Here is a 24021-nt window from a genome sequence, read left to right on the forward strand (position 1 = left end):
CTTTGTCTAAAACAGATATTGTGAAATGAACAAATGTGATAATTATGGCTTAATCATTTTTAATGCAAAAATGAGTCAGCATTGAGTCTGTATCAGGTGAGCTATTTCCATTATTTAAATAAAGCATTTTTCAGTTTAACTTGTGATTTCCTGCCTCTTTGGAGCTAAAACAGGCCACCTGAACTCACTATTGAGCATCAATATCAGGACCTGGTACGGTAGCTCAAATAAGTCAAAAAATATAGACCCAAAAACAAATGTCCATTACAGAGGACATAAATGAATAGGCTGGGTCTCGGGAGGACATACCACTTCATGGTGGGACATAAATCTAACAATTGACCCCGTTTTAAGATGACGGGCGCTCACGTGCTTTCGGTCACATCAGGTGGCCTTCAGAAGAGATGCAGTTGGCATAATGTCGAAAATTGGAAGTCTGTTTGGATGGAAAACCGGAGAAAATGTGTGTGTGTCTGTGTTTTTATTGCTTGCACACTAGAAACCAGTAACTGTGTCATGGCAGCAATGGCCCATTAATATATGATGACCTCACACTCTTTCATATGGAAGTATGACAGGACTTGCAGGCTGTCGCATGATCTCAGCTCTGTGGGTGATGAGAGCAGGTTAAACGCTTCGCTGGCGTTGTCATCCTCCTGTGCCAGCAGTGAGAAAGTTAGGGTTAGGCTTATAGCGTCTCCGTTATGGACGGCTGCCCGGCTCCACTCGTCGTCATCGCGTTTTCTCCAGCGTCCTCCTGCGTATGCATGCATGCGACCGAAGGGCTGATTTCATAACGTGAGGAGGAAGAGAGGAATGGGGTTCTGAGCACGGATGAGCGCCAGACCCCGCTAGGCTGTGTGCGCCAACAGCGTTATCTTTATTCCCGGGCCATGCAGAAGGCGCACTGAGGGAGATGCGGTATAGTGGAGGCTGCTGATGCTGCGGGCAAATCAGCTGTTAGGCCTATTTTGCGTCTTGAGCATCATCGCCGCGACGGCCAAAGAGACAGAGACACCAGGGACACCGCAGAGCGGATAACAGAGGATGGAGTTCAAGCATCTGGTGGAGGCGGCGGAGAAGTGGTGCTCCGGTAACCCCTTCGACCTCATCTTCGCCGAGGAGGACGACGAGAGGCGGCTGGACTTTTACGCAGAGCCCGGCGTCTCTTTCTACGTGCTGTGTCCCGGCGGCACCGACAGCTTTGTAAGTGCTCGATCTCCTGCAAGGCCTCGTCTCTGCGCGCTCTCTCCTAGGTGTGTCGAGGTTCGGCTGGAGGTGCGTTCGGCCCGGGTTTTCTAGCTGATGGATGTGGGAGAGGAGAGGAGGGGATGATGTCATTTCAGTTTGGGTGCACCTCACCCACCCCTCCTCCAACCGCCCTTCTTTCCCCTCAAAGTGTATATGTTGCTTATTTATCCAGCATATAATCAACTCTGCTATGGGCACAAAACAGGAAAGCCTTATGACTTTCATAATAAAAGCCGTCGCCATCATGTGGATTTTGCGACACTAAACAGTTCATTTTTATTTCTAAATTGAAATTGATTTAGAAATAAAAATAAAAGCTTCCTATTTCGAGCGTTTATGTTTTCCCCTTATTTGAAGGCAATTTTATTACTTGAAAAACTTTAAAGGCCAGTGCTTGTTGTCACAAATGCAAAAAATATTTTACATTTTTGCCATCATGCCTTTATTTTGAAAGAGTTATTGCTGCTGGGTTTCAGATTAAGCCTACTCTTATTAGAAATGTTTGTCTAGAGACGGCAAAGTTTACCAGTTGACGTTTTATTTCTAACACTTGATTTACTTTGACTAAATGTGCCTCCTTAGAAGATAATTCAAACAGCTGTGACTGCAATGAAACACTGATTCCTGGTGTTTTCCCTGAAAAGGTCCTAAATAAAAGGGGCGTGGTTGAAGAACCACCCATCCTTCCTTCTCTTCTTTACTTTTCAAAAGTGAACTTAAAAATAAGACAAGAGTGAGAAATTTTTAGCTCAGTTTCTTTGCAGTTGAATCTTGTGCTTCGAAGCAACTGCCATTTTTTGATGGGGCCGCCGTGACTTGTTTGGCCCCCTAGCCACCACATTTTAAAAAATCCTGGATACGCCCCTGCTAAACAAGAGACTCTGCTTTAAAAACAGCGTGCACTAACCACTCTAAAGAAACTAGATGGGCTCATTAAAAGCCCCAAACCTCCAACCACACTGCAGCTATGCTGTGAGCTCAGTGTCTTTGTAGCTCCAGCGCTGCTGTGATCTGCCACATGCTGTCTTGAAGCATAGCTGTATCATATATCAGTGTGCTGCAGTGGTGGCGTTATGAGTCCTAAAGCCCGAGAGGCCAGGCCCGCCCTCCTCGCTCCTCCTGCTCAGTGACAGGGGCCAACAGGGCGGGGAGCAGATGGTGATGACCCAGGAGCCAGGGCGTCTGCTCGGTCAATATCACATTATGTCCCTGTCTGCGTTGTGTGTGTTTGCAAGCATCGTCTGGACTATCCTGCAGACAGGAGAGCAGCATTAGAGCCGGGGTTTTCCATAGCTGTGCGTGAAGAAACTGTGACGTTTATAGCTGCTGCACAATTAATTACCCAGTCTCTCTGACACACACAGACACACATAAAGCGCAGGTGCTTAAATGCATCATGTGACTCGATGTCTTTTAGCACCAACTTCCTTTTTTCTCTCTGTTTCTCTCTCAGCTCACAGTTTTCTACAGCTTTTTAATCTGGTGCTCGCCAACTGCTGCAGGCCTGCCACTCTGTCTCTGTTTTTAACACACACACACACACACACACACACACACACACACACACACCCACACCAACACACACACACACACACACACACACACACACACACACACACGCTAACAGTTCACCGTCTGCTATGCACATTTAAATAAGTCTTGAAATAACTCTCTGTCTCTCTGCAGGACTCTTGAGATCAGTTACCTCTCCCCCGCGATTCAATACTGCTATGAGCAGGACGTCCTCCACATGCTGCTTTTTGCTCTATTCTCCTCCTCTCCCCACACACTCTCCACACCACACACACACACACACACACACACACCACACACACACACACACACACACACACACACACAGGCACACACAGACACACCCAACAAGGCACACATGCACACATAGGCCTAAATACATAACGATCAGCCTTCCCTGTAATTTCCCTCCTGGATATGATAACACTACGTGTTTGTTTTTTACGCAATCCACAGTCACGCCGTTGTGGCTTCAAGCTGCCTGAAAAACAAGAACAATTGAACGTTCCACGTGACTCCACAGACGCCCCTCTGCTTATCAGAGCTGTAGCTGCCGTGCAATCAATTACAGAGTCACGCACACAGCTGTGCTTGGTAGGTGGGGTCAGCTGTTTCAGTGGAGACGCTGGCTGACGTGAGAGTCCGTCCATCGGGGTTGAAGTGGAGCGCATTCCCAGGAAAGTCGGAGCTGAAGACCGTTTGCGTGTTTACTAATTTTCCAAGCCCCCCCGCCCCCCCCATTCCCCCTCCTGGGCTGTTTCGCACCATTTCACATGAATCGCTCGCTCTCTTGACTCTTGCAGTTCTTATCTTGAATTTTCACTGAATCATCAGCAGTGATGACATTAAGATAGTTTTTGATGAGACTTTAAGGGACTAATCAACGGATGACGCAGTATAATGAAGTAAGAGCACTCAAGGGATTTCAGTTTTCAACTGAGATTAAATTTCATTGTCTTTTTCCCCAGGATGTTAGGATAACGATGATCACTGTACCACAAATGCTGCAATAACCAACCAACCAACAAAGCCTCACGGCTGCATGTAAAACAACTTTTTGTGTTTGTTTTGCATCTGCTCCTTTTTTGCCATGTCATTCTGCACATTTGATTTGGTTTAGCGGACGACATTGCCTAATACATAACTTAACACAGTGGCCTTTAGACTCTAATTAAACTATAACTATAAACATGAGCCAAATAGAGCAGCTCCAATGGGCTTTGTCATCAGTATTTATCTAACAATTCCTGTAAAGGCTTTGAGGTGGCCGACAGTATGTGCTCATGAGGAAGCTGATTTTAATCAGCGTGGAACTCGTACATCTGATGTATCAGATTTACATGGTGATAATTCACCGTGCTTTTGTGCTGACCATAAACACACTCGCTTCCATTTCCATTGAGGTGTGCCTAAACTGTCAGCCCACGCTGTAAACTGATCCCGACTCGAAACTGCACCTGTGGTTTGTGCGTTTTGACCTAAAATACAGACAATGTAAGGCAGTTATTGTCTTTATTGTAGCTTGCCATTGCCAGTGTGTGAATGTGTGTGTGAATGGGTGAATGACTGAATGTAGTGTGAAGCGCTTTGGGGTCCTTAGGGACTAGAAAAGCACTATACAAATGCAGGCCATTTACCATTTTATTGTCTAAGAGGATTGTATCTAATTCACAGAGATGGGAATTGTGTAGTAGTCTGATCTCAAGAATTCTGTACAAAAGCCTCAAGCCACCCTCGTCTGATTACATTTTGCTTTTTAGGAGCCAAAAATGTTTTAATGTGATCTTGAGTAGCAGTTCTCCAGGATTTCTTTGGACCTCAGCTGCTTTTTTACTCACTTTCAGTCCAGTCCGTGTTTCATTTTCAGAGGTATGTTTTTAACACTGAGCATCAAAAACAGAACCTAACTCAAAGGACAAACCAGTGTCACGCCTACATGTGACAGGACACTTAGCAAAGAACCAATTTTAAATGGCATCTTTCGGCAGTTTGTTGCTAGCAGCCTGGAGGAGGTCATGAGAGCGGCACAACAGTGAGCGTCTGCGGCCATCTGTGAAACACGGTGGAGGCTCCGTCATGATGTGGTGCATCATTTCAGCCAGTGGTGTTTGGGATCTTGTCAAAACTGATGGAACTGTGAAAACAAAAAAGCACAGTGAGATTTTTATTTAACATAAAATACCAACTAAACTGTATGTAAAACATATCTGAAGCATGGCACTGATCCCAAACACACTGACCATGCGGTAAAACACAAAATAGGCCATGATGTAAAGTCTGAACCTCAACATTACTGAAGCAGTGTGAGGAAGTAAAAATCCCCCCAAAAAGCAAAAGAAACACTGAGGATTAAAACAACAGACCGTGTATCAACACAAAGATCATGACAACATGTCTTTCTCAGATTTAGTTGCGTTGCTCTGTTTTTTTTTTCCTGTGCTGAATCTCCTGTGACTCAGTTTTGCTCACTTATCCATTAATTAAGTTGTGTACAGCCCACATGAGGCTACACCAGTGGAGGAAGTGTGACACTGTTACATCATGTGCTCTATTGTGTTTAAAGTGCATGGACAGAAATTGAAAGATTTTCATGATCTGTGTGTGCAGCATGTGTGGAGTGAGAGCGAGGACTGCCTTCCCTTCCTCCAGCTGGCCCAGGACTACATCTCATCCTGCGGGAAGAAGACTCTGCTGGAGGTGCTGGAGAAAGTCTTCACATCCTTCAGGCCTGTAAGGAACAGAAGCGGGGATGTTCCCGGGGTCGCGTTTCACTTTTGGTTTTTGTACCCAACACACTGCATCAGCCACGGCTCTGTTTGCTGCGTCTTTTGCAGTCCTGAAAAATTCTGTTCTCTCTCAAAATCATCACAACACATACTCTTAGAAATCAGACATTTCACTGTTGGCTTGTTTATCACTCGAGGATTTTGTGCATTTGTGCAATTTTCTTGTCTCTCAGGAATAAGAGAAATGATCTTTATTTCCCCAAATGTAAATCTGAAGCAGTTTTTTGGTAAATAACATATTTAAAAGGTGTAACAAGCAGTAATCAGTTTTTAAAAATCATTCAGTAAAAGGACTAGATGTTGTAGTCCCTAATACTGCTTTGCTTTAAATGGTGAGAATCTTGAGGGATGGCTGTTATGAGGAAAGGCAGCCCAGAAACTTTACCAGCAGCACACATCGTTGTGTGCCTCAACTTTCGGTCTTTTACCCAAGCTAACCTGCTATTTTTTGGGGGGGATTAGAGATCTGATCTAGGTTATCGTATTAAGATTTGGGACACATCGTCAGTAGTGGACCTTGGATTCATCGGGTGTTTCGGCCGTTATCACTAGACACCCTCATCCAAGGAGGCCCTGCCAGGGTTGATCAGGAGTGTGTCACTGGTTTATGTGAAATTGTTATTTGTCTTATTCTTTCTTCTTTTTAGTTTCCTACAGTTTATTTTATCCTATCTATTCACTGCAACTGAGAAATAATACTTAACTCTTTAGCATTTATAGAGCCTAACTTCTTCAAAGGGATAGAAAAGGTGATGGAGAGAAGTAAGACAAGAGGGACAAGATAGGAGAGCTGGAAGGGGGGCGCCCGATCTGGCTTCCCACACCTCCCCGCCGGATCGGGCTGTTACTGCTTGGAGGTTATCATCACAAAAACAAAAATCCATTTATCTATTTACTTAAGTATTGCAAGTTTCACTACTCTTAGCGACAGCGCTTCTTTGCCGTCACAAATGTGAAGCAATAATTTTGTGTAAAATGCATCTGAAATATATCAAATCAAAGATTTATTCAAATAATTAATCATGAAAGAAAATAAATTTGGATTAAACTGAGTGTATATCAATCAGGTGAATTTCATTTGAACAGCTGTCGCTAAATTTAACGCTTTACACCGTACTTACACAGTAAGAATATCTGTAAAGGTACAGTACAATGTACCGTTTTAATTTTTTACGAATATTTTCAGGTATTTTATTCCACACATTGAATTTAACATTTACCATTTATGGAAGCCTGCGTAAAAAAATGGATAATGTACTAGCAGAATATTACCAGGACATTTTTTGCCTTTTTTTAAACAGTGTATGTAAAAAAAACTGCATGAAAATGTTTAATTTTATAATATTTTAATCAATGTTAATAAATAAATATACAAACCTGAAACTGGTGAGGCTTGGAGACACATTTAGATGATAGTAAGTTACACAAGAGAAAAAGGCGTTTTGTATCAAGTCAAAACTGGAGAAAAAGTCAAAGAAATGAAAAATGTTTCCAAAAAAAAGCTTCACATAATGTGTTACTTGTTTCGAGGTAGAGTTGGGCTGTTCCTGCTGTTTCCAGTCTTTATGCTAAACTGAGCTCACTGCCTTCTGGCTGTAACTGCACAGACGTGATAAGGGTATCATATTATATAACGCTCCCACTGCAAGGTGTGTTTTTCAGCAGTGAATCAAGGAATAACTGAGCAGAATTGGAAGGATTGTTTATTTAGTGGAAGAGAGAGAAACTAGACCGCTGACATAAAGGCTTCTTCTGAAAGACACTGAGTTTGTTTGCTTTGTGATGTTAGTTAGCAAAAAAGAGAGAGAGACAACGTAAACACACTTCATGGTCTAACACTGCATTCTCTTCCTCCCTGTCTCTGTTAGCTGCTGGGTCTCCCAGACTTAGAGGACGACAGTTTTGAGCATTACCACGCTGACATGGAGGGGGAACCCGGGCCCGACCACCAGCAGATGGGGGTCAGCCAGCAGTGATAATGCCCAAGGAGAAGCCCAGGCCTCAACACATTAAGCCCAATCACCTAATGACACACATTCGTACATATTTAAAGTGAACTTGCTTTAAAAAAAACAAAAAAACAAAACAAAACAAAAAAAATTGCACCGCCATGTTCTTGAATGTCTCAGTGGCTTTGCTTCCCAAAGAGTGCACGCTGCGGCACTTTTTTTCAGCCCCCTCCCCTTCGCCTCTCAAAATAAAATGAACACACTTACACAAAAATTTGGAGGCTACGTGAGCAGTAGCCATGTACAATGCAAGTATCTCAATCATTCACCATCTGGTTAGTTAAAGTTCCACAGCACAGCAGTATTACATCAGCCTCAGCTGTTTCTTACGCAGGAATACAGTCAGATGTTACCGCAATACCCACTCCCCCCCACCACCAACCCCCTCTCAAACGGGGAGATGAATGTTGCAGATAGCCTGCTTTCTTTACCTGACATACGCAGGGGTGAAAACTAACGGTTTGTGGCAACATGAGGCAATCGGCGCTCTAGCAAAGTTCATTTTCCACCTCATGGAGGGAAAGAGGGAGGGAACTGAAAAACGGCTCTCAGACCCTTCCCTGTTTTAAACACACGCTTAGAGAAGTCATATAGGAAACCGTTTTAAAGACGTTTTACAGTCGCTCCTCGCGTGGAAATCAAAGTGTGCAGCTTTACAGTAGCATGGAACCTTCCCCCCCCCATCCCCAAGGTGTGTTTGTGTTAATGTTTCCAAATGCAGCACACCTCAAAGGACTTTCAAGTCACTTTATGAGGATGTTTTAATCATGTAATTATGGTATGAGCGTCACAGCTATGACCCATGCTGCAGCTTGATAAGCCCTTACCCAGACTGGGTGTCCCAGACTGCCCCCTTCCAAGTTCTTGTATCCAGTAGTCTTCCTGGTTGTTGGTGGTTCACACTTTGCCCTCTTTTCTTGGCAGCATCTGAGGAGATACCTTCTTTAAAGCTTGTACATCATCATAAATGTAATAAGGGCACACACCCAGACCCCTGAGTGGTATCACAGGGAAGGGGGAACATATTTGTTGTTAGCCACCCTCAGCTTAGCCTTGTTACTTTCTAACCTCAGTATTGTAGTGTCACACCTGATGCACTGCAACGCATCAGGCCACCCACGCCCACCCACAGCTGCCTTCAACCACTAGATCTACATGCAAGACTCTTTCAGACCTTTTGCCCATTTACTTTTTTTTGCTTGTACAGTTTTGTCTTCTTTGTTGCCTGGGCGTTCCTCATTCAGTGTATCTTTTGTTTGTCCTCATGTGTGTGAAACTGGTCAATAAACAGTGTGAACAGAGTGTCCCGACAGCTGTTTTTTTCTTTAATCTCAAACGCCACGAGTTAATGAAAGACAAAGCACCAAATATGGAGGGCATTTCATATCAGCGTGGACTGGTGACCTGCTGCTGTGCCAAAGGCCTGCTGGTGTTACTGGGGTTGACGTCACGCAGCCACTCAGGGCCGAGTTAAGCTTCGGACTGAAAAAGGATTCGCTGACAGGAAGTAGTGGTTTAGTATTCAAATTAAAAGCACAGAAGTCATTGCAAAGGTGCCTTTTTCTGTCTTGTCACCACGTGCACATTTATAGGATACATTTGAGTATTTGTAACAGTTATAGAGGCAGGTTTGTGTATTTTTCTGGTTAAGATTTCACATAGGAGGAAAATATGAGCTTACCCACAAAAACTGCTCAACAGTGAATGAAATTGTTTAAAATCTAACATCAGCTGGACAAACTATGACAGTAAAATGCTACTTTTCAAAATAATACCCCTAGAAGTGAAATTTCCAGCAAAAATACACGCAGCAATAAAATTCAGTAGTTACAATCCTGGTAATTCCCCCTTTGACGGCAGGTACTGTACTTCTTATTGGGTCAGTTGTGTGTCACTCAACTTCATGTAATAAATTAAGCTGCTGCAAAGCGTGGCACACAACTTGTGTACAACCTTCATAGAGTAAATAATAAAAGGAATCACTATCTGTCAAATTGAACAATTGGATGCTTTTACTTTGAAAGAAAACGTACTGTGTTCGGTGGAGTTGATTACGGCTGACAGCGTTGGCTTACCGGAAGAGGAGGGAAATCCCTGCTTATATTTTTCTTTCCAGACACCACAGTTGAACACAAAAACAAACTTGAAACCAGACGAGCTTTGGGGTCAACGCTTGTGCGTGTGTTCTCGGCTAAAGCGAAGAAACACAAACCTTGTTACTTAAGAGATTTTCTCTCTCTTTTTTTTAAATACATCTGTTGTTGGAACAAAGGGGGAGGACTTTGAAACGAAGAAGAAAAAGAAAAAAAGAACCTTTGGAAAGGAAGTTTTGCGTCAGTGAGTGCGCACTTTACGCACAGTGCGCACTGTGAAACTTTGACATGTTGAATAACCTCGGCTGTATCGCTGCATACTTGTTTGGCTGCATTTCCTTTGTTGTTTTCGACTCTCCGGGGCTCGCTGTGATCATGTGTCGTGGCTAAAAAAAACTTCTTTAAGAAAGAAAAACGCACTGACAAACAAAACCCCTAAAACTTGCGGCAGTATGGGGGCCAAGCAGAGCAGCCCTGTGTTTGACAGCAGAACTCGAGCTTATTCCAGCTCCGATCTTCCATCTGGAAATTCCAGCAGAGGAGAAAGGTTTGCGGGGTTCAGGTACACAAATGGACCCGATGGCCCAAGAATCCGGTTCACGAGTGGAGGGCCAACAAATTCTGGGCTCAACATACCGGCCGGCGGCAACCAGAGCCTCGACGGCACAGATGGTGACGATGAGGGCCAGCTGCCCCCAGAGGGACACCGGCTGCTTATAGGGTCCCTGCCGGCCGAACTGTCCTCACGCCTGCTCGGGGGTAAGGCGCAAATTTATAAAAGTACACCTGGAGAGCCCAGGCCCATTATTGCTCAGTGCACACTTGGATTTTTAATGCACTGATTTCCTCTTTGTACTCGAGGTGCACTTCCGCAGTGTCAGTATAGCTTTAATATCGTTTTATGCAGTGCATTTCGCCTTCTCTGATATTACCACTCATTATTCTAACGATTCTAATCAACATTTAAAATCCTGCAGCACACAACTGCCCACGCTGCATATCCGAGCTACGTTATTATGACTTAAATTTCTATTTAATGTAAAGTACCCTATCATTATTTCTCAGTTTCATCTCCAAAGTTGTATGTGTAATTTTGGTGTCAGAGTTACTTATTATTTTTCCATTTGACATGCGATACCTGGCATATGGTTAAGGCCGTCTGATGACTGAGCCCTTTGTTTTGCACTTCTGCACTTTTATTCCAGCCACAGGTGGCTCTGCTGCACCACGCTTTCTTTTTTTTTCTTTTTCTTTTTTGTTGGGGGGGCTCTTTCTTCTTCTACTGCTTCTTTGTTTTGCAACACCAGCCTGTTTTGTCACTCTAGCTATGAGAGGGAAGAGTAGTGCACTATGTAGGTCAGCAGATAAGAGCTTCCTGCTGGTTACATATTGCTTGACAGAAACACACACTTGCACACACACACACAACAAACTTCCTGAATCCGCAGGTCTTGCTGTTTCTCAACTGAAGGGGTGTCTCACTGGGCCCAACCTGCAACAAAAGCGGGAGTCAAACTAACATAACATAACATTCAGAGAGCCTTTAAACACCAGTGTTGCTGACAGCTCAAAAGCTGTTTAAGCACAGGTTGAATTGAGTTTTCTAGGTTTTTTGTTAGAGGCCTAAAAAGTTGTGACATGATCTCCATATCCAGCTGTGTTCCTGCCCTCTTCTCTTCCTTTTTCCTTACCGGCATATAATTCCCCCGATGAGGAAATGTAATCATTAATCGCACCATCAATAATCTTCACTCACGAGAACCACGTGACTGGAACTCTGCAGGTCTGAGACTTTATCTCAGGCCTGGAGGTGAGCTTATCTAACGTCGAGCGGTTCTTGGCCTATTAATCTTTGTACAGCTGTGCAGATACAGGGGGTCAGAAGGAAGCAAGCGATCGGCCAATCGCATGTTTTATAGATGCTTTTGCAGTAAAGATCACATCCGTGTTTAAGTGTGCGCTTGCCGTAAGTTTGCAGCGCTGCAGTGACATCTGCAAACTGTGTGAGGTAAGCAGATTGTTAGTTTATGGGAGATTTGAGTTCGTGCAGTCAAAAGGTCCCGTAGGTCACAAGATTAAGCACAAGCCAACAGTCCCACGTCCTGCCATGTGTACATATCAATATGAGGTTATGAGCGGTGCACTGCCACATCAGGGTCCCTTAATGTTTTCTCTTTGCGTTTTTTCCCCTCCAGGCTTCCACTGTCCCGTTTGCTCCAAGTTCATGGCGTCGGATGAAATCGAGAAGCACCTGCTCATGTGTTTCAGCAAGACGCGCCTCACCTACAACAGTAAGACTGAGGGGGAGATCCTGAACGTCTTCAAGACTGTTATTTTGTTGCCCACTGCTAATTATTAAATGAAACTGCACGTGACAAAGCAAGATCATTAAAATTGTGTCCTTAAGTAATGTAGCAATTCTACATTGTAATAAAATGCTGTAGTCGTTTAAGGTCTCAACCTGCTGCACTGATGTACAGCTGTTCTAAAGGTTACTGTAACGGCTCTGGCTTCTGTGGTTACAGCTAACTGATATTTACGGTGGAAACCATACAGCGTATGGTCGCCTAAAAGCCCACTGAGCTAAACCAGTGCCCCTGTTTTTACCTTTTTAAAATAAATCTTTTTGTACTATAAATATAAGCACTAGAGCCTGACTGATAAGACTGTCAGACCAATGCCGATATTTGGTGATTTAAAATCCCGATAAATAGGCACACAAAAAGATTTCCATAATATTTGTTGTTTCTTTTGTTTTAAGTTCTTACAAAGACAAAATGACAATGCAATTTAAAAATAATCTTGCTTTATTTTTACAAGTCGCCAATTACTTGTTTTCCCTTGCCCAACGCCTCTCGGATAATTGTCCCGTTTCAAGTATTAGAGTGCCCCCTGGTGGACAACCTATGCCACGCCAACATTCGTAACATGGTTGAAGGGTGTTTCTCCCACGTTGTCTTCAGTTGTTTTTTTTTTCAGTTTCATTTTGCGACAATTATAAATGCTGAGATAATCCTAATGATAGATCGAAAAATAGCTAGAATCAAAATATCAATTTTCCTCGAATAAATGTCAAAATATTTTTCAATTTTAGAAATGTAATCATCATGTGATGTCTAAGCTTTATCTTGTTTGTCGTTATTTTTCCTCATTTTTAATTCTGACATTAGAAACCACTGAAATATAAGTATTGTAATGGTCATTACTGTGTAAGTAGCAATTTTTTTGGTGCAAAAAGCTGTAATGTACTGGTGTTTAGTTTTCGCCTCCATTATTAAACTACACCTTCACATTTTCATACAGAGGAACTGGAGAATAAAAAGTGAAATTACATTCAGCCCAAAAAGCAGCACATTTCCACACAGATGATAGCAGGTATTCTGGTATCAAAGGTTAAACAGATGGTTGTGCGGGATTCGGTGAAGTGAAGATTCGATTTGGTGTGCGAGGCAGCTTTTTGCTCATTTGGTCTGTGTTTGTATTGTCTTTCTCAGAGGACATCCTGTCCAGAGACTCTGGGGAATGTGCCATCTGTTTAGACGAGCTGGAGCAAGGAGACACCATTGCCAGACTGCCTTGCCTCTGCATCTACCATAAAGGGTAGCTAATGTGCACAAACACACACAGATAAACAGAATCAGCTGGAAATACTTTGACTAATGCATACAGTTAATTTTAAACCTGTAGTACGTATATGCACAATATAAATAAACATACCAATTAATGCTCAAAAGGCCATTTGTTGTTGTTGTTGTTGTTGTTAGATGGGAAGATAATAAAGCACTCATGTTTAAACCTATAGACTACATTAATGTAAAGCCAGCTTAGAAAAAAAATACAGAAAGCAGTTTAAAAACAGGCTGTGAAACTTTAATGCATCCTGTAAAATACTGCACCTCTTATTGTCTATGCAATTTCAAAAAACTAAGACATAAGTAGTTACGTAATAGTGGCTAGCAGCCAGTCAAGCAATTTCACCCTGCTTCTAATCTTTAAGATAAGATAGTGTAATCTTAATTTTTCTTTCTTTCTAGCTTTTACCATTACCTGGTCTATTTGATTATATAGCACCGACAAGTTTGAACCTGTCAGATTAAAAGAAAAAGATCCTGTAAATGGAAAGCATTCTTAGTTTTCTCGCAGAAATCATAAAATTATGAAACTATTACTTGCAGCTAGTCTGGTTCCTGCACCTATAGTTCGTTCGATCTGATCCAAATCAGTTGATAAGTTTGGAAACTTGTAGCTTTTTCCTGTGGTTTGGTTTGTTTTCACAAAGAAAAACTCAAAGCAAACTCTGAACTAAAATACATCACAACAAAAAGGTCTGGAGCAAGAATAGTAAATACTGGAAGAAGGTGCTGTGTTGTGGTCTTGTGGATAACATGAAGAATTTACATTAATTTCACAGCTAGTTGCTAACCCAAACCCTGCGTTTGTGTATTTTGGACATTTATGGTACCTTGCAGCATCCCAGAATGCAAATCCTACCTGGCTACAAGAAAGCATTTAACTCAAACCTGCAGCATACACCTTGTAGTTTGCTGGGATCACACCATAAACTAACCGCTGTGGAGTTTGTTTGGAAGTGGACCTCCACGGGTCTCAGTGCGGTTGTTTTGGTGTGCGTTGTGTGTGTTCTTTTGTTAGGTTGGACTAAAACCAGGCTAGCTGTTTTTCACTTTTCGAACAAAATGATGCTAACTTGCCACCAACCTTAGCAGAATATCCCTCACTGATCAGTCCGCTTTGGTGGTTTTATAAGCATTTAATGCATTAATAAAGCATTCAAAAAGCAGATGTTACAAGGAAACACTATACAAATGTTTTCACTATTTCATATTGACATTTCCTAACAACAGGCTCTTTTCTTTTTAATCTGAATGTTAGCACTTTTCTTAGATGGACACCTATCATCAGCTGTAGAGCTATGTATGTCCCACAGTTAGCATGTAAAGGCTGTAATATGTACAGAGAGATCCTGCTGTTCCCTTTGTTGGTGCAGGTGCTCAGATCAGATCTGGGCTCAAACGTGTACAGAAGGTCGTGAGAAAGCCCCATTCCCAATCAGGAATGGGAATTTAGTTAGTAGTGCTACAGTTTTGTTTAGGAACCTTTAAGCCAGCGAGAGGAATAAACAGTGCCAACAGCGACTGGGTGCTGTCCCCTCTGCAGGCTTTCAGAAGGTGACCAATCGGGAAAAATTTTAGTGAAGTGGGGCCTGAAGGAAGCCTGGGGATAGCATGAGCTGTTCCATGCAGAGGCTGGACTAGGGGGCCGCATAACAATCTGAGATAAAGCCAAGTGTTTTGACTGGGAGCAATGCCAAGATACACTAGAGGAGTCCCAGAATAAAAATGTGGAGTTGAAACAAGCATAATATTTACATTAACCTCATTGGTTCTAAGAACAAGAATTACAGCTTTTCTATATAGATCCTAAAAATAATAATCAGTGAGAGGAACAAAACGATACACAAGCACATTGGCATAAGTGAATAAGTTCTTCATAACTGTTGTGATAATATTTTATTTTCCATTTTTAACTTAAAAAATATACAAATTAAAATATACATAAAAATATTTTGGGTTTTTTTTTTTTTTTTACTTCGAGCTGGTTCCATTTGTTGTGTTCACAAACACTAAATATGTTTCCAGCTCCGTTTGAATCAAGCCTCCTTGTTACTGTTGCAGGTGTATAGACGCGTGGTTTGAGGTGAATCGCTCCTGCCCGGAACATCCCAGCGACTAGGAGCTGCAAATGTCCACTACCACAGTACATCACTGGGATCGACTGTGTGCCCTGACCTCATCCCAACACTGTCTTTTCCAGTCACGCATCAGCGCTCCTCAGGGATTATAAGACATTATTGTGTGCAGTTTTCACATTGCCTCATGGACTTTGGATATGCCTCCTTAGGTGAAGTGAAATGTTCAAGGAGCCGCACCGGTGGAGTCATTTCAAAATATGTGACATCCCTCGTGTCACCTACTGGCCTAAAGAAGATTCATGAGCTGGGCTGTGTTTTTGATTTGTTTTTTTTTGTTGAGCTGGGCGTGGTTTTTATAGGAGAGGACTTCTAAGACCGACATCTCTCTTCAGGAGGGACGGAGGCCAACAGACTGTGGAGAGAGACGATGAGAAGGCTGATGTTGTGCAATATGAAAAGCAGCCACAGGGACTGGGGAGGAGAAAAATGTCTTTATCAGCTTTAAGGGATGATTGCAGTGTTGACGTAAGGAAGCAGATTTCAATGTTATTGCAAAATAGGCTGTTGATATTGTTTGGTAAACAATCATGTGTCATAGACCAAGCAGTCTAACGTGAAATAGTTGGACGATTACCACTCGGCCATTTAGAACCACATTACTGTGATTGCGTAGTTTAGTTGTGGGTTTTTTGTTTTGTTTTGTTTTTTAAAGTTGGGTTGTAACATATCTGATGGTGATTCATGCTCGCTCTCTCTCTCTCTCTCTCTCTCTCTCTCTCTCTAAAAGAGTGCCATAATGTGCTGCTATGTGATAGACTGGAAAGTTTTTCTATAACCTTTGAACCTTTTCGGTCAATGTTCTTTCTGTTTGTACTGTGATGAGTTGCACAACAATAAATGTTTTGTCTTTGTGCCTTTTTCCTGCATGAGAACTGTTAATGTACATTTGTGTCTTTACACTCGTCCTCCAATTAAAAAGTCGTATAAAGTGTGAAGTTTGCATTCTTTCCAACCGACAGCTGTACTTACTTACAATCACGCAAAGGTATTACATAACATCTGCAGTTTATCCCGCAAACATTATTTTGTTGTTTTAATTGTTGAGAAAAATTAAAATCTTAATGGCACCATTACTTTTGACAGTAAGTACTAAAACTAGCAGCTGCAAAAATGCAGGGATGATGTGTGATACCTGTTTAGAAGTCAGTGAGCAGAGGCATGAAGAGCCAGGAGTTATTTGTTTGTCTGAGGACTTGCAATCTTTTCATTGGTTACAGAGTGTTTAGTAATGAAATGTATGCGTGCCAGAGAAGGTATTTTCATATGAGGGCAAAGGACAACAAATTAAAATATGACAATACTTGCTGATGATAGTAGTTTACCTCCACCAAGATTAGACAGCTTTAAAACAAAGTTCTAGGAATCCTGAAAGTCTCCTTACGTGAGTCCAAAAAACAAATCCACATACTACTGTATGCATGTATACTTCTATCTATCGATCTAAGTTCAATCAAACACATTCGGTGAGTTAATGGTTTATACTTGTGTTACAATCAACTTTTGGATACATTTTCAAGGAGGAGCATTTGATATGATGTAATAAAGTAGATAAAATGCAGCTGTGCCTTAGTCACATTAAACAGTAACCAAATGTAATGTTACTATAATAATAAAAATTAAATCTAATAAAATGTTATCAACTATGAAACACAAACACCTTTTCACAGCCCATGTGTAAAATGAAAGGACCAAAAATAGATCCCAAAGGTTGATTCTGTTCATCTGGACGTAGAGTTTTCAGTGGGAGAAACATTTCGTCACTCATCCAAGTGACTTCTTCAGTCTCAGCTCTCTATCAACTCTCTACTCATGGCCATTGATCAGTGGTCTTTGATCAGTAGTTGTTTGCATATTAATGATCAAGGAACTGACCTCCCACCCATTGTCCCTTCAGTGGTGCTAGTTTCAGTCGTTATACAATGAACTGTTTATAAGATTGGGGAATCCTGCAGTCAGCTGAGACTGAAGAAGTCACTTGGATGAGTGATGAAATGTTTCTCCCACTGAAAACGCTACGTCCAGATACACAGAAGCAGCCTTTGGGATTTACTTACCCGGATGATTGAGCATGCATCAAGATATCAAGATAAGACCAAAATAGATGGGAACAAGTTTCAGTAATTAGCCCACAGTACTATGTCATTCTCAAACCTTTATAGAAATGTTTCACTGGGTAAATCACCTTAAATGAAGCTCATCTGAACCTTATTTGTCTGAAAGTACTTTTGTGCAGGGACCTGTAACTGTGTAATGTTTTTCAGTGTAACCACAGTATAAACCTGTCTTCTACAATCACTGGTAAAGACCAAAAGTTCTTCCAGATGGGGCGGGGCTATAGGAGTGGGGTGGCTCTGACTTATCTGAAATTTGTTTGCTCCTCTTCTTCACACACATTCATTACTTAAGTAGAAATACAGATAGTTGTATTTAAAAATGCTCTAGTAAATATTAACATACTCATTCAATGTCCTTACTCAAAAGTTTAAAAAAAAGTACAGGCTCTGAAAGGTACTCTAAACAAAAATAAAAAGTAGCTCTCTGTATTTTTGACAACTAATTAAAACTCATGTTATATTATTATTCTTTTTTTTTCTTTTTTTTAAACTTAACAAAGGCAGTAAAAAATGTGGCTGTATTTGCTGTTGTCTAAATTGTAGCTGGGTGACTTTGCCTCCACACCTAAATAGAAAAACGACTATAGGGCTACATCGAGGTTTGGCAGGTGTGGAAACCCTAAAATTACCTGAAAAGAAAGACGTAGAAACAAGTGACAAGTTGTTTCGGATTGGATTTTCTGAATTCCTATGACTCCCACACCCCACCAACCCCCTGTGCCACCCCATTAAAAAAAGAATCCCGGAAATGCCCCTGTTTCCAGTTAATATTAAGAAAATTCTTCCATGTTGCAGCTGGAAAGGTTGCCGTGTTTTCCTGAAATCTGATTTTGGAAGTCTCATAAATGAAAATCAGAGGTTACCTAAAGTAGATTGCATAGGGTCAGGACGTCTTACAGTATAATTCACTAAGGAAAAACTTAAAATCTGGCTGCATCTGACTAAAACGTACACACGGACGTGACGTAAACACGTCTGGCGCTGAATTGATGACGCCACGCGCCTAGAAACGAACCTTCTGCGACAAAGTACACAGCGGCTGTATTATTCAACAAAGTTTCTCTTTCTTAGAGTTGCGAATTGCGTTTTTACCACATACGTGGCCCAATAACACGGATTTATTTACATTTTTAGGTAAGTGTTTCCGAATTTTGTTCACTTCTTTTCATGCAGGGCTCACTATTTCTCCTTCCAGATTTTTCCTTGCTAACCTCAACCCAGACTGCCCCGTTAGCAGCAGGCTTACTGCCTGTTATGACTAACACAAACAAACGCAGAGGTTTTATTGGATGTAATTTATAATGTAATTTACACATTTGCTACTGTTGTAATAAAACGTATTTATTTGCAGCTTAGGAATCAACAACTTCGGATCAACATGTCGTACATGCTACCACATCTCCACAACGGCTGGCAGGTCGACCAAGCCATCCTGTCTGAGGAGGACCGAGTCCTGGTTATCCGCTTCGGACACGATTGGGACCCGACATGTATGAAGATGGACGAAGTTCTTTACAGCATCGCGGAAAAGGTCTGAGTAGTTTAAAAAGGCCACTGTTTGCTAGCTTATGTTTCTTATCTGAACTCCTGTAGAGGGCGCTATTTGTGGGGGTTTAATGTAATATTACCTGAGTGTTAAGCTGATAAAATTTAATATGCTTTAAGGTCAATACGTGGACTATTTTACCATTTATTGTAACATTTAAATAAGACATAAAAACTTACAAATTGAAAATATATGCTCAGCATCTTTGGTGGGGTCTTATTCTGGGATGTAGTGATTTCTCTATCCTGCAAATAATCATTCTAAGTGCAAGTCTTTCTCTTACTGTTAATTTCAACTTAAGAGGTGAAATTTTGTAGAGCCTATAATTTATACAAATGTAATGCTGGCACTTCCCCCCCCTCCCTCTCCTGAGTCGTCTTTGTTTTGGTAATTTTGTTTGTGTTCATGGTTCAGGTTTTTCCCAAGTCTTTGAGTTTCAGCAAGTTACCGCCAGTAATTTGCTGATATATGTTAGTCAGTGTGGCAACAGTTTTTATTCTTTCACTTGTAAACTCAAAACCCGGAGGGAAAAGTAGCCATAAAAGACAGTGTGACTTTATTAATTACTCAGTTCAGAGAGCCAACTTCACCCATGTTTCTGGGTCACTCCTTGAGAGCAGTGTTATGGATACAACAAGTCAAGAAGAGGGGGAAAAAGTGCACTTAGCTACATTTTCGCTATGATAACTGCAGTGTCAGTGCAGTTTGATTCAATATTACTGAATTCTCCCATAGATTAAATTTAGTTTTGTTTTGGTTTTTTTGGCCTTTTAGCCTTTAATGGATAGAGACAGCATAGCTAGACAGGAAAGTGGACATGCAGCAAAGGGCCACAGGTCAGACTGGAACCCAGGCCTGCTGCTATCTGGCCACAGGCCTGCTTACCAACAGAGCTAAACCGGCGCCCCTGTTTAGTATTTATTTATTTATTTAAACCCACCCAGATTTTTTTTTTCTTTGAGACTTTTTAATGCCTCTTAAAGGGGCCCGGAGGCTCCGTACTACATTGACTGGTCATGGAAGATTATTGCTGATTGTACAACCAAGGCTTTTGCTAGAGGATTTGGCTCTGAGGTAGCAATTTGTTGATGATTTTCCAGATGTAACCTTGCTACCCAGAGCTGTTAAAGTTAAAAAGAAACCTGGCCTTGTGTAATTTTTAAAAGATAAAATTGACTTAATGTCCAGGAAAACGTTTTGCTAAGAGCAACATTTTTCTTCATTTTTTTTTTTGTGCGTGTCTGTATTTACTTTGTTTTTCTGAACTCATGGTTTTTATATCTGTGCCTTGACAGGTTAAGAATTTTGCAGTCATTTACCTGGTGGACATCACGGAAGTACCAGATTTCAACAAGATGTACGAGTTGTACGACCCCTGCACTGTCATGTTCTTCTTCAGGTGAGGCTGTCAGTGTCAGCTCTGCATTCTGTCACTGTTGTTGTTATTTAGTAGACTGGCATTGCTGAAAGGCACTCAGGTTATTAATTATTAAAGCTAATCAGATTAACAAAACTGCAAAATCTTTTTTTCTTGAGAAGTGAGTGCAGTCATTATCCTTACATAAATGAAGTGCACAATCCAGTTCTTTCAACGCTAAAAGTGCTCAGCTGTGCTCTTCTGGACTCTGCTTCACATCAAACTCACAACACATTAAATAAACAGACCAGAAGACTCTACTAGAAAGGTATGAGGGTGCGTGGGGGAAAACACCAGATACTGATATTTTAATAAAGAAGTTAACATACTCTGGGAATACTTTGAACAAGAGGACACATCTCATGCATGACGGTCCCGAGAAAACTTAACCGAAACACTGGACACGCTTATCTTAACGCAGCTGCCCCCCCAGAACAAGCAATCACGTTTTGATTGTAAGGCGACAAGGTACCTGATGGGAGGCAACCTTTATGCAAACAGTTGCTGTTCGACTTGAATGAGCAGTCACACTCTGAGAGATTGCCGTATGCTTGTAAATACGTGCTGTCTAATTTGTAAATGCAGACAGGTTGCCAGCATGTTGCCAGCAGTTTGAATGAGTCTTTGGCTACGTCCACACGTACCCGGGTATTTTTGAAAACGCAGATTTTTCTATACGTTTGCACCTTTCGTCCACAGTAAACGCGTTTTGTCACTGAAAACGAAGATTTTTAAAAACTCCGGCCAGGGTGGATATTTTTGAAAACTCAGTTTTTGCATTTACGTGTGGACTAGAAAAACGGAGAAAACGCAGCGTCAAAGGTGTGCGCATTTTTTGACGTCACACTGTGCGCCACGTTATTGTTTCGGTGAAATGAATTTCTACAATACTGTTACTGTTAATTCTACTCTCTGCAGTGTTTAAATGCTTACATATACACACAGTTACTGTCCCTCCACACATACGACTCGGTTCTGCTTCTATGCCCCAGCTTTGTTTACTTTTTCCCACCGAGGCTTCTAGACTTCTGATTGGCCAACATTTCTGCACGGTTAGGAATCTAGCGCCACCTGCTGCTTTGGCATGTTCATAGCAGCGTTTTCCTTCATTTCTGCCTTTATGTGTGGACGGGATTATTTTTTAAAACGAAAACGGAAAATCTCCGTTTTCAAAAATACCCGTGTACGTGTGGACGTAGCCTTTGTCAAAAGCTGAAGGCAAGTCGACTCACCTGGCTGCCAGCTGGTTGTATTCCTATAGTTTATGCTCTGATCATCATCAGGAGCATCATCTATCAGCAGTCTTCCTCATGATTGTGATTGGCTGTATCAAACTAAACAGATGGACAGTTATTTGTTTTTGACTGAAGACCATAATTATAAAAATTAAAAGAAGAACACTTGAAATAATTCACATTATGTCACTGAAATTTCAAAAGGAAAAACAACAACTTCAATTTTTAATTTTAATCTGTTTTCCACATTAGAACACAGATAGAAACCCAGTTTTTAGTATTTAAATGTGATTTAAAGGAACTTGACATCAAACTTCATTTCATCCCATTTTCAGGAACAAACACATCATGATTGATTTGGGCACCGGTAACAACAACAAGATCAACTGGACAATGGAGGACAAGCAGGAGATGATAGACATTATTGAAACTGTGTATCGAGGAGCAAGAAAAGGCCGAGGTCTGGTAGTGTCTCCCAAGGATTACTCTACAAAATACAGATATTGATTCTTCTTTTACTTCTCTTCTCCTTTTTGTTGGAGTTCTTTTTTTTCCATCCCTGCTGTTTTGGACAGAGACTACAAATTTCAGAAGTCGAGGATTTTCTTTTCCAGTATTTTCATTTTGCCAGTGAAAGAGGACAATATTGTTGTTATTGGTTGTGTATTTGTTACTTTGTGCCATTTGGGGTTTTTGTGTGTGGGTATCAGTTTAACGCGGTTCCTTAATGAACTGATTATTGTGCTTTTTTTAATTTTCTTGTGTGAAATGAACTGAACAGATCACACACAGTGTACACGGCCCATATATTTAAAAGTTGTAATAAACCTGGATTTTTACTGAGATTTTTTTCCTGAGTAAAGTTTCTGTGGCTGGTAAAGTTTATTTATTTATTTATTTTATGCTTTTTTTCTTCCTGTAAGGAGGACCACAGCCACACAGTGGCTGCAAGATGGGTAGAGACAAATGAGCTTCTAAGTAATGTGTTGATAGCTTGTTGAATGCCTTTGAGTTAGATTTTGTCTAATTAGAGTTTTAGCTCTGATGACCACGCTAGACGGAGAACAGGAATTTAAAAAATGCCTAAGGAGCTTGGAGCTTTTCTTTCCAAGCTCCTTACACTCCAATGACCTGGATGACTGAGAACCTTCATAGACAAAACTAAGTTTTTCTGTGTCCTCATGTTGAAATCTAATCTCAATATTTCCCGACCTAGTTGGGTCCACAGGCAATAAACACATAAGTAAATAGTTGAATATCTAACTATTTTAATTCAAACAATTAAAATATAAAGTGCAGATTTTCAATTTTAACAGATAATGTGGTGTTTTGGACCTGAGCTGAAGATCCAACCTATAGACCTAAAATACAATTCCCTGATGTCTCCACTAGATGGAGCCAGAGCTATTTGGAAGAAGACTGCATCGTTATAACGTTGCAGGTTCCAGCCTTACTGCTGAACATTGGTCAAGTGTGCTGTCACAATGACCTAATTCCAATTGTCCCGGCACCCTCCCAATCAGTAACTAGTGTAACTCCGTGTGGATGCCCACTTGGAGCTGCAGTAGTGCCTCGTTTAAGGGATAAGGGTTTAAATGCAAGCTCTGAGACAGCTTTGTCCTCACACAGGAACAGGAGCTTCCACTCAGCACCTGCAGCTAATTCTACTGCTGTCAGATGGATGTGTTAACATAGTCCTTCATCTGCTGCGCTTCACTTTCATTCATCATTTACAAAAATCCGACTTGTCTTTAATCTTTCTTGTTATTAGTATTTATAACAACAATAAGACAAATAAGAGATTAATTTTTAAGCACAATACAGAATTTCACTAAGTATTCCTCTTATTACTGAAATGGATCATTTGAAATAATCATAACTCAAACGAATGGGGCCAACATCCAGGCATACAAACTTAAATAAAAGATAAGACTTTTTGCTCACTTTCACAGTTTAAATGATTAAAATTTAACTACTTAACTAAAATATTACCAGACAGCAGCACGGCAAACAAGTGCTCCGTGTGTACACGTCACAAGGATAAAAACTAAATTATGCACATTTTACAAACACTAAACAGGATAAATCAAATTATCAAGCCACATGTAAAAATACATAAATAAAAAATAAACACTATTGCTTACACGAGCTAGAAAGATTACAATATACAGGAAATCGCTGTAGTTTCTGTCAGTTTGATCACATTTTTTCCATTTTGCTTCACATCTGTAGAAAAGTTGGTTTGATGTAATAAAAAAAACAAAGAG

General features: G+C 41.1%; 3 protein-coding genes across 3 annotated transcripts; all 3 read left to right on the plus strand.

Moving 5' to 3' along the window:
* Window positions 1-651: 651 nt before the first annotated feature.
* mturn (maturin, neural progenitor differentiation regulator homolog (Xenopus)) lies at window positions 652-8881 on the plus strand. Its single transcript, XM_005940865.3, has 3 exons — window positions 652-1206; window positions 5392-5514; window positions 7439-8881. The coding sequence occupies exons 1-3, from the start codon at window positions 1048-1050 to the stop codon at window positions 7544-7546; spliced, it is 390 nt and encodes a 129-aa protein (XP_005940927.1). The 5' UTR covers window positions 652-1047; the 3' UTR covers window positions 7547-8881.
* Window positions 8882-9662: 781 nt separating this feature from the next.
* On the plus strand, window positions 9663-16373 carry LOC102295636 (E3 ubiquitin-protein ligase znrf2). Its single transcript, XM_005940867.3, has 4 exons — window positions 9663-10431; window positions 11868-11963; window positions 13167-13272; window positions 15366-16373. Exons 1-4 carry the CDS (start codon window positions 10125-10127, stop codon window positions 15421-15423), a joined length of 567 nt encoding a protein of 188 aa, XP_005940929.1. The 5' UTR covers window positions 9663-10124; the 3' UTR covers window positions 15424-16373.
* Window positions 16374-18511: 2138 nt separating this feature from the next.
* On the plus strand, window positions 18512-22599 carry txnl4a (thioredoxin-like 4A). Its single transcript, XM_005940868.1, has 4 exons — window positions 18512-18690; window positions 18908-19087; window positions 20398-20501; window positions 22090-22599. The coding sequence occupies exons 2-4, from the start codon at window positions 18935-18937 to the stop codon at window positions 22259-22261; spliced, it is 429 nt and encodes a 142-aa protein (XP_005940930.1). The 5' UTR covers window positions 18512-18690; window positions 18908-18934; the 3' UTR covers window positions 22262-22599.
* The last annotated feature ends 1422 nt before the right edge of the window (window positions 22600-24021 follow it).

The sequence above is a fragment of the Haplochromis burtoni genome, unplaced genomic scaffold, assembly GCF_018398535.1.
Source record: "Haplochromis burtoni strain Fernald_Lab_line unplaced genomic scaffold, NCSU_Asbu1 Contig_297, whole genome shotgun sequence".
Taxonomy (NCBI): Eukaryota; Metazoa; Chordata; class Actinopteri; order Cichliformes; family Cichlidae; genus Haplochromis; species Haplochromis burtoni.

Bases quoted from the DNA above. Each gene is read 5' to 3' on its own strand.
- mturn (XM_005940865.3), top strand. From the start codon at position 1,048: ATGGAGTTCAAGCATCTGGTGGAGGCGGCGGAGAAGTGGTGCTCCGGT. The intron at 1,207-5,391 runs GTAAGTGCTCGA...CTGTGTGTGCAG, and splicing joins CCGGCGGCACCGACAGCTTT to CATGTGTGGAGTGAGAGCGA. The intron at 5,515-7,438 runs GTAAGGAACAGA...TGTCTCTGTTAG, and splicing joins TCTTCACATCCTTCAGGCCT to CTGCTGGGTCTCCCAGACTT.
- LOC102295636 (XM_005940867.3), top strand. From the start codon at position 10,125: ATGGGGGCCAAGCAGAGCAGCCCTGTGTTTGACAGCAGAACTCGAGCT. The intron at 11,964-13,166 runs GTAAGACTGAGG...TGTCTTTCTCAG, and splicing joins GACGCGCCTCACCTACAACA to AGGACATCCTGTCCAGAGAC. The intron at 13,273-15,365 runs GTAGCTAATGTG...TTACTGTTGCAG, and splicing joins CTCTGCATCTACCATAAAGG to GTGTATAGACGCGTGGTTTG.
- txnl4a (XM_005940868.1), top strand. From the start codon at position 18,935: ATGTCGTACATGCTACCACATCTCCACAACGGCTGGCAGGTCGACCAA. The intron at 19,088-20,397 runs GTCTGAGTAGTT...GTGCCTTGACAG, and splicing joins TTTACAGCATCGCGGAAAAG to GTTAAGAATTTTGCAGTCAT. The intron at 20,502-22,089 runs GTGAGGCTGTCA...TCCCATTTTCAG, and splicing joins ACTGTCATGTTCTTCTTCAG to GAACAAACACATCATGATTG.